General features: G+C 33.4%; 2 protein-coding genes across 2 annotated transcripts; both read right to left on the bottom strand.

Moving 5' to 3' along the window:
* LOC104712827 (cysteine protease inhibitor WSCP-like) lies at nucleotides 1,311-2,144 on the bottom strand. Its single transcript, XM_010429802.2, has one exon. The coding sequence runs from the start codon at nucleotides 2,075-2,077 to the stop codon at nucleotides 1,421-1,423; it is 657 nt and encodes a 218-aa protein (XP_010428104.1). The 5' UTR covers nucleotides 2,078-2,144; the 3' UTR covers nucleotides 1,311-1,420.
* Nucleotides 6,872-7,726, bottom strand: LOC104712826 (cysteine protease inhibitor WSCP-like). The gene has a single exon (XM_010429801.2). It carries the CDS (start codon nucleotides 7,664-7,666, stop codon nucleotides 7,004-7,006), a length of 663 nt encoding a protein of 220 aa, XP_010428103.1. The 5' UTR covers nucleotides 7,667-7,726; the 3' UTR covers nucleotides 6,872-7,003.

Below are 10,844 nucleotides of genomic sequence, written 5' to 3'. Positions count from 1 at the left end.
CGTGGGCAGACAAGTTTTCAACACGTCACATTCTAATTAACTTTCTACAACAGTGATGGTTGAAAGAGGGGTTTAAACTATGGTAATCGATTCAAACTTAGATTTTCAGCACGAGGAACATGCACAATGTCCATGTTAACAAATATATATAGCAATATCAAATAATTCACGGGAAGAAGACAAGATTTCAATTCAAACAGATAGATAGGGAAGAGTGAATCAACGTATAAATGATTATAACATCTCTGTTTCTTTTTAGGCACAAGTTTTCCTGTTAATATTTTTTTTTGTTGTAATCTATTACATCATTATAGAAAATATTGTATCTAATCTTATTACAAATGATGTTTATTCCCATTTCTAAAAATTATAAGATATACTTTACTTGGACGGAACGATCGATGTAATAAACAACACAACAACTACGTTTGTAATCGAATTGGAGGATTGAAAAGTAATAACCTTCCCAAAAGAGTGGTTATCACTTATCAGTACGCAAAGCAGCCAGTTTATGAAGTTTAACAGAAAATATAAGTTTTTTCGCTAAGGACCATTATGAGATCATGATTAATTCTGTAATAAACGGTTATATATGAAAAAAATACCATTAAAAATTATGATTAAAATACGTGTTTGTAAATTATTTTTCTAGAGGTTTTTATATATGTTGGATATGCTTTATTGATTGAATTAAGAAACTATAACACCAACATTAAAAAACGTGATATTCTCTATTTTATGCATTTATGACAGCTTTACCTTTGTATCAAGCTTCTCTCATCTTCCTCTTCTTTGAGTCTTTCTCATCCTCACGATTCTTTCTTCCGTGGCCACCACCACCATCAAACGGCACTGCCGTCACCGTCATCAACACCATCCGCCACCACCACCGGACTTCAACCGCTGTTCTATCTCTCGAGCCTCCGATCGCCAACCCGGCGCGGCAACATAGATCAAATCTCTGCCCGTGCCTCTACCTACCTTCAAGCCTCCAACTCATGGCTCTTTTCTCCTAAACATCAAAAATGTTTTTTCCTTTACCCTTGATTTCACTTTCTTAATTGTGATACATATAGTGCTATATTTTTAATCTATTTAGTAAATATGGGTATTCACCTAAATCACCCAACATATATTAATTAACTCATACTTGATGTTGAATATTCATTCTTAAATTTATCTCGTAATTAAAAAAAAATTCTTAAAGTTTATTTTTTGTTAATATTTTCTTGAAGTTGTATTATTCTTTTTCTTGTTAGCATGCTCATTGACAATTGACAATTACGGCCAATGCATGCATAGTCATAAGAAAGCGCTAGAAAGGATAATTTTATTTAATTTATGGAAAGTAAAAACATGCATGCGGGTATTATCTCAACCCATTATTTTTGGCCATCGACGAGTATCAGGCTTTGTATTTTTACATGATTTTGACAAATTGACTAGTAGAACTTGTAGTAGTAGGTTTATCAAACTTTTTGAATTTGACAAGTAAGGTTTTAGCCTTATCATTGGTGAGAACTACTTGTGGTGCCCCTAAAGCTCCTGGTTTAGTTCCAATAGGTCCGGCAAAGCTGGTCAGCTTGTAGGTGTTTGCTCCGGCTCCTTCTCCGGCATTCTCAAACTTAAACCAGCTATTTTGTTCCTGCTTTGTACCACCGACGAGAAGGGGAGGCTCTTCGGTAGCTGATGAGGATTCCTTGACTTTCCAAAACTTGGAAAACTGAGTGCAGGCCCAAAATTTGGGCGACTTAAACTCAACGTTTACATAATCATCTGTGGAAATGGTTGTTTCCATGATTGCGTTTCGAATTGAGAAGCTAACGGGTACGCCTGGTATGTAATCAATGGGTGATTGGACGATGCCAAGTGGACAGAGGGCAAATATTGACAGTGTAGGGGGGGCTGGGACAAGACCACCTCCGGAGAAGTTGGTATTGACCGGCTGGATGAAGTATTGTTGATTGGTTTGAAGATAATTTCCGTCAGCTTCCTTCACTAGTTCTCCTGCTTGGATGCAGACAACTGCAGCTAACATGAGGGTGATGAGAAAAGAGACCACTGAAAGTTTATTCATTTTGTTGGTTTTGTGTTTTCTAGGATTTAGTGTTTACTTTTCTGAGGGGTTTGAGTTGTGGAAAACAAGAACATTTTGTACCGGTATTTATAGGAGTCGTGCAGTTAAATCGAGCATGACAGGTAAAAAAAAAGAGATAACAAACTACCATTTGGTTGAGTGAAACGTAAATTTGTCAGCTATAATGTTTGGCTTTTTTTCGGCAAGGTCACATTCTGATCATTCTTGTGATGGGTCTTTAATGTCTATCTTTCTACTATAGTGAAGGTTGAAAAGAGGGGTTTAGACTATGGTAATCGATTCAAACTTAGAATTTCAACACGAGGAACATGCACAATGTCCATGCTAACAAATTTATATAGCAAAACAAGGATGATCTAATAATTCACGGGAAGAAGACAATATTTCAGACAAATAGAAAAGGATGAGTGATTCAACGCATAGAATGATCACAAACATCTCTCACAAGTTGTCCTGTTAATATATATATATTTTTTTGTTTATTACATCATCAGTAGAAAATATATTATATCTAATCCTACAAATGACACTCAATCCATCGAATCTAACTACCAACGTCGTATTTGAGTATGACGAACGGCTCCACGGATCACCAAATTAAAGAATGTGTATTTTCGTTAATTTAAACAAGCTGCTAAAACATGAATTAAAATTATCTCCGCAACGACCTTTTTCTGATAAGATAATAAAATTAAATAAATAAGTGTCGATAGTTCACAACTAAAGAAATTCGCTGTAATGAAAATTCAGTTTTTGTATAACCGGAATTAAAGCGAAATGAATCAAGAGATGGAAGACAATGGCAGATCGTAAAACTTGCCGTATATGCATAATCTACCAGTACAGTAGACTTTCTGATCCAACGCTGCGGACAACACCTAATCACTTGTGCGTTTTATTCCTAAATTGAATTATAATTGCCATCGTTTAATTCGTCAGTCTCATAAGTCATAACATGTTTTTTTAATTGTCATAATTGACTCTATTTTTTCAAAAAAAGAGTTTTTACACATATAAACAATGACTGTAGTTAAGCACGAGGAAAATGCACAGTGGTGGTCCATATTAACAAACAATATGAAGAAAAAGAGGGTTTATGCTTTATGAAAACCGATCAAATAATTCATGGGGAAAAATACAAGATTTCAAACAAAGAGATAGGGATGATTCTCAACATCGATCTTTCTCTATCCGTCCATATTTTTCTTTCTTATTTATTTAAACAATGTACTGAAAACAAGAACCATGCATGATTATCTCACAACCACAATCTAAAATTAGGAAGAAAAAAAACTCAAAAATTAGTAATCCATATTTTTTTTTTATAACCAGAAAGCGATAAGAGAATCAAGAAGCGGAAAAAAAATAAGAGAGTGAATTATGCCTTTCAGAAGAATTGAGAGGAAAATGCATGCAGAAGCAGAACACTTAACTATATATAGTCTACAAGTACAATTACAAGTGTATCCTAATTAACACTTACGACATCCCCTAACGGCTAACCGCATATACGTGTGATATTGCTCCAGTGACATTCCACAAAGGGACACTTAACCACTTAAGGGATATAATTATTCCTGAAATGGATGTTAATATTATTACCATTTCTAAAAACTATAGGATGTGCTTACTTGGATTTCACGATCGATAAAATAATTATACAACACAACAGCTCCGTTTGTAATCGAATTGGAGGATTCAAATATAATAACCCTTCCAACAAAAAAAGTCTCAGTACGCAAAGAAGCCAGTTTCTCTCTCTCAACAGAAAAAAGGGGGCTGAGGCTTAAAGGACCTGTAAATCATTTTTTTGGAGATTTTTTTTTTAATACTAGATATGACAACGTTAGATTTACAAGCTATAGCAATATAATATTCATAGAGAGAACATACAGTATTTACAAGCTCTTCTCCTTGCTCCAACAAGCCTTCCATCTAGGCTTCAAAAGAGTTTCTTTTGCTTCAGATTCGCTTATGCTGATCAAAGCACTCCATTCAGAGTCCTTTCCGAAGAATCTGTATGGGATTCTCCAAGATATCCTCGTTCTATCCGCTAGATTTGAAGCTTGCTCGTTCTCTTTCGTGAAAAAGGAGAACAATCGGAAGGCAGATGAGATAACCAAAGAGTTTTTAATTTCATTCGTTGTACCAAACTCAGTCTTTTAATTAATGGGAACGTATGTGTTTTGACAAAAAAAAAAAGAAGAACATATAGTATATGGGAAATTGAACTGTATTACCTAATCCTTTATTCTATAAAACACAAGTCACCTGTCCAATAAGATTGTGCCATATCAGATTCTTTTCAATTTAATTTGTCAAAAAAATAAAACAAAATTCATGAAAAAAAAACTCCATCGATCGTGAATAAATAATTCTGTAAAAAACAAAAAAAAAAAATTAACAATGGAATAAAGCCACATCAGATTTTTTTTTTCTTTTTTTACTTTTACGTTCTTTTTTTGGACAAGACTTTTACGTTCTAAATTCCTAAATCTACACTCACATACCACAATTTTCTCAACCTTATTCACAGTTCAAACGAATGTAAAGATTTGTGAAATAATAACTTTGCTTTTTTTTCTGTACCTAAAAATTATCCCACGATCTCAATTCTTTGTTTCCACGATCCTCAAAAAACTTACCACACTCTTTTCATCAACTGACTTCAAATCAATATATATCAAAATAAATTATCACTATCAACACCTTCGACAAAGAAAACCCCATCAAATCTGCAAAAAAAAATTGCAATTACAGTTACGAACCAAACAGTTTTTGATCAGATCTCCGAAGCATTCTTCCTGCTACTCCGTCGAACCCGAACCGTCAACAATTCTCATTTCATCGTTTTTCAATCCATCTACGACCATTTCCGTCATCGTCTTTTGACACTCAGAAGGTGATTCATCTTTCGTGTTTCACTCACCTTCTCTAAATCACCATAGAATCTGTAATTTATTTTTTAATATTCAGCAGTTACTTTTAATATGTAATTTTGACTGCCACTTTTTTAATTACAGGTAGGATTGGGGTCGAAGGTTGATTTCAGGTTGCGCGCTTATGCTAAAAACTTATGCGTAATTGGTGAGAAAAGGAGTATGAACGATATAAAAGAACTCAAAATTTCCAGACATCCATGTCATCAGATGTTGAAACTACAACTCAGTACGTGATTTAAGGTTAGTTCCATCAAACGATAAGATCAATTTAAATCATAATCAACTCAGTGCATTATCAAATTTAAGGTTAGTTAAATATGCTTCTGGTTTTATGTATAATAATTAGGTCTTGCGGTCTCTTTTTGTCCTCAAGTCAAAAGTTTCCTCCAGTCTTGGTTGCACATATGTTCACAAGTGACACAAGACGTATTAATTTCAAGGAGTATATTAGAACTTATAACTCGATGTTTGCAGTCAGTTCCACAGGTAAGATTGATAATATGCTTCTGGTTTTAAAGACGTTTAAAAGTCTTTTATATTTTTATACAATATACTTGAGCATATATATGTATGACTAACTTCTTACAATGATGATAAACTTCAGGAACATCTAAGAACATGATACATACTTATATGTGAATCTCAAGGTAACACATTTACACAATTTTCATATCATAACAATATATATCAAATATATATATATATATATATATATATATCATTGATAAATATATATATATATATCATGGTCAATCCTACTTAAATTCTAGATTATTATTTATTTTTCTATGTAGGTACATGACTCAAAGATGTTCCATCTTACCTAAGCTACCCTATGGTTTTCTTGGGGAACTTCTATGGATTGTACATATAATATTATGTATTTTGTATTTATTTAGTCTACCGTTTCATGCTTAGTACGATTAAACTATGTGTTTTATTATCAGTTATCATCAGTTTCAAATCGATTTTGTTTTACCACAATTTTAAAGCAATGATTTTTTTTTTATATAAAAATTTTAGTAAAATAAACGGTACGCAAGGGGATAATACTAGTTTTTCTATAAATTAAGAAACTAACACCAACAAAAAAAAAAGGTGATATTTCTATTTTATGCATTTATGACAGCTTTACCTTTGTGCTTCTCTCGTCTGCCTCTTATTTCTCATCCTCACGATTCCTCTTCCGCTACCGTGGTCATCAACACCATCCGTCGCCACCACCGGACTTCAGCCGCTGTTCTATCTCTCAAGCCTCCACTTTCGTCCGCATAAGCAAAGATGATTGCTGCTCAAGACTGGGAGGCAAGTAAGGGCACCAGCGTTTGGTGCAGCACCTGCATTTCCTTTTCAATGGAAAGGAATAGCCAAACCAACCCAGCTGGCTGATCAATCTCAGAGATCTTATCGGCTCGTGCTTATCGGCTTGTGCTTATTTATTCTCAGGAATCGCCAACTCGGCGCGGCAAGATAGATCCTAATCTCTACCCGTGCATGCATCTACTTTTCAAGCCTCTAATCGCCAAACTCTCTATGGCTCTTTTCTCCTAAACACCAAAAATGTCTTTTTCTGTACCTTTGATGTCACTTTCTCAGTTTTGATACATATAGTGCTATATTCTTAATTTATTTAGTAAATATGGGTATTCATCAAATCACCCGACATATTTTGATAAACTCATACTTGATATGTTGAATATTTATTCTTAAATTTATATCGTTATTAGTTTCTTAAAGTTTATTTTTTGTTAATATTTTCTTGAAGTTTTATTATTCTTTATCTTGTTAGCATGCTCATTGACAACCACGGCCATACATCAGTCATAAGTAATAAGGCGCTAGAAAGGATAGTTTTATTTTATTTATGGAAAGTAAAAACTTGCATGCGGGTATTATCTCAACCCATTATTTTTGGCCACAGACGAGTCTCAGGCTTTCTTTTTACATGATTTTGACCAGATGACTAGTAGAACGGGAACATTCTTAGACCTAACTTCTCAACCCGAGAAGTAGAAGTAGTAGTAGCATCATCCACCTTGTTGAATTTGACGAGTAAGGTCTTAGCCGTATCATTGGTGACAATTAGTTGTAGTGCGCCTATCCACCCCCCTGGGATGGCTCCAACGGTTCCATATGAGGTGGTTAATTTGTAAGTGTTTGATCCTTCTCCTTCTCCGGCTTTCTCAATCTTAAAGTGGCTATTTTCGTCAAACCGTTTACCACCTATGAGAACTGCAGGTTCCTCGGAAGCGGATGGGGAATCATCTACTTTCCAGAATTTGGAAAACTCAGTGCAGACCGGCCAAATGTCTGACTTGAAATCAATGCTTACAGGTAAAGATGTCGAAACTGGGGGTTTTCCACCAATTGGTAAATGGAAGCTGACTGGTAGGCCTGGTTGGTACGGAAGGAGTGTTTGGGTGATGCCAAGTGGACAAAAGGGAAGTATATTAATTGCGGCTGGGACAAGACCACCCCCGTTGTTATTTGCCGGCTTGATGAAGTATTTTGTACGGTCCATAAGTGAATTTCCATCTGTGTCCTTCACCGGTTCCCTTCCTTGGATGCAGACAGCTGCAGCCAACAGGAGAGTGATTAGAAAAGAGAAAACTGAAGGTTTCTTCATTTTGACTGTTTTGTTTGTCTTTTAGGGTTTTAGTGATGAGTTGAGTGTGGAGAGCAACCACATTTTGTATCGGTATTTATAGCAATCCTCAGCGGTTAAAACAGGACATAAAAGTAAAAACTAAAAAGAGAAAAATCTATCTTCGATTAATTCCAGCACGAGAAACATGCACGGTACGTAGTTGTGGTCCATGTTTACTAACATACAAAGCATAATTTGGAGGAATGCAAGGTTTCAAAAGGAGAGAGATAAGGCTGAGTGCAACCACGTACGAAATAATGTTCCACATCTCTGTTAAATTCTGGCCATAATTTGTTTCATTTTTTCTGTTATTTTAAAGAACTTGCTAAAAATAATAACCAAAAAATGAAACCAGATATTTTTCACCTCGATTTGGAATCTCTCTGATAATAATATTAAAGCCATAAGAATCAAGAAGATCGGAGGAAATGGGGTGAATAATACTTGTCTAAGTGAATAATTATACAGAAGAAGAGAGGAATTAAGAAGAAGAGAGGAATTAAGATGCAGATATTAACACAACACATTGCATAAGCTATATATTAAGATTAATGGATTAGCTAGATTCTATATTCCTTCATTTTTCATTTTTTCTGGAAATTAAACTCCTAACTAATACATACATCAAGATTCATATTGACAATATGCGTGTCCCCTACTATGATCTTTCATTGCTCCAGTGACATTCACAAAGAACCATGCACGTAACGTAACCACTTGGGCTTTTATTGATAAAATTGATGAATAATATTCCCCATTGTATAAGTCATATCATAAGATTAACTTTTTTCTTGGTCGCGCCGTTTACTTTATATAATAACTTTAAGTTACAACATCTCCTTCATTGTTATCCAAGGCATCACCGTGTCTTGTATATTTATATACAACATAATTGGTAACAACCCGCACTATGTGCGGTATAAAATAATTATTAAATATTTTTACTGTAATTTTTATTTACAAAATCTATTTATTTATCGGTAATTAGAATCTAAAATTCGATTGTATAGTATATATATATATATATATTAAAATATATAAAATTTTTGAATAATAATTAAAATCTAACCAATGAAAATTATTATAATATCAATATCATATCATATGAACAAAGAGTTCTTAAAATTTATTTTACAGATTTTATAAAAATATAATTAAAGAATATAATTAAGTTAAAAAGAGAATATAATAATTGAATTTTGGGTGTTACTTATATCTTTGGAAAACTGATGTAAATATTATTAAAAGCTAATGACAAATAAAAGAAATAATGTATGGAGCTATGTGAATGCGACATGTCAGCATTTTGTGTTAGAATACTTTTCTTTTAATATATAAAAGATTAAAATTAAATTAAAATTAAATTAATTTTAGATACTATCACTAATAAAGATGATCTAAAGAATCTATGTATATGCTCAAAAGCTGAAAAGTAGAGCAAGTCGATTTTCTTTTGGTCTGAATATTTTATATATATATATATATATATATATAGAAGCTAGTTTTATGGTTTAGAATGTTGGTAAAATTATTTTGGTGCTTTATATATAGTGCAAGGGAAAATCTTTCCAAGCTTAAAATGTTATCCAATAATACTTTAGTATCCTCTGCTAGTCTACTTTCTCCTTTCTGCTAATTTAGATTTATGATTGTCGATATTAGCCTATTAGGTTTGCCCAATGGTTCATGTCGACTAACATATACTACTATAAACGATGATCAAATAATTCACGGGAAAAATGCCCAATGGTCCCTATCTCTCTCATTGAACCAACGTACGAGTTATTTTCAACATCTCTGCTTCTGCCCGACATCCTTTCTTTGCACAGTTTCTTGATACAAGAAAATAGAGAGTTAAAAAGAGGTTAAGACTCTTTGGTTATCGATTCAAACTTCGAATTTAGCACGAGGAAAATGCACAATTGTCCATGTTAACAAACAATATAATATGAAGAAAAGAGGGCTTGGGCTTTATGAAAATCGATCAAATAAATTCATGGGAAAAAGACAAGATTTCAAACAAAGAGATAGGGACGAGTGAACCAACGTACGAATGATTCTAAACATCTTTGAATCTGGCTATCTTTTTCTTTCTTATTCATTTAAAAAAGTTTCAAAATCATTTTAAACAATTCATACATAAAAACGTATGACTGACGTGCAGACAACTCTGCATAATCTACGTACAAATAGTGGACCATATGCTAATTAATGAACATGTACAATATTCGACATCATACATGTTTCCTACTAGGCTAGTACGTGTGATATTTACTCACCAACTCCTTTTTTCTTTTTAATTTAAAGAGTTATTGTAATAATTGACTTTCTTTAAGAAAAAAGATTAAACGATGACTGTAATTAAACAACACACCAAAAAAATGAAGGACCACCATAAGCCTAATACTCCATTAGAGAGCACTAAACATTTAAACAAAAAAGGGAGCACTAATTAAGCATGGTTAGTAACTAGTAAATATACAGAATTAATTTTACTGTAAACACACAACTTCGGTTATCGATTCCCACTTTCATCTTAGACTCTTCGGTATCGATTCGAACTTCGATTTAAGCACGAGGAAAATGCACAGTGGTCCATGGAACAAACAATATGAAGAAAAGAGGGTTTAGGCTTTATGAAAATCGATCAAATAATTCAAGGGAAAAAGACAATATTTCAAACAGAGAGAGATAGGGATGATTCTCAACTATCTTTGTATCCGTTCATATTTTTCTTTCTTATTCATTTAAACAATGTACTGAAAACAAGGACCATATGCATGATTTCACAACCACTGTCTAAAATTAGGTGAAAAACTCTAAAAGTAGTAATCCATTTTAATAACCAGAAAGCGATAAGAATCAAGAAGTGGAAAAAAAGAAGTGAGTGAATCATGCCATTCAGAAGTCAGAAGAATTGAGAGGAAAATGCATGAAGAACACTCTACTATATATGTATAGTCTACAAGTGTGCCCTAGTTAACACTTAGACAGCCCCTAACCACATATTACATATACGTGTGATATAGCTCCAGTGACATATTCACAAAGGGACACCTAACGACTTAAGCGATTTAATTATTCCTGAAATGGATGTTTATTCCTATTTCTAAAAATCATCATTTACTTGGATTTAACGATCGATGTAATTATACAC

The sequence above is a fragment of the Camelina sativa genome, chromosome 9 (assembly GCF_000633955.1).
Source record: "Camelina sativa cultivar DH55 chromosome 9, Cs, whole genome shotgun sequence".
NCBI lineage: Eukaryota > Viridiplantae > Streptophyta > Magnoliopsida > Brassicales > Brassicaceae > Camelina > Camelina sativa.
The sequence above is the reverse complement of the archived record's forward strand: the minus strand, read 5'-3'. Positions and strand labels throughout refer to the sequence as shown.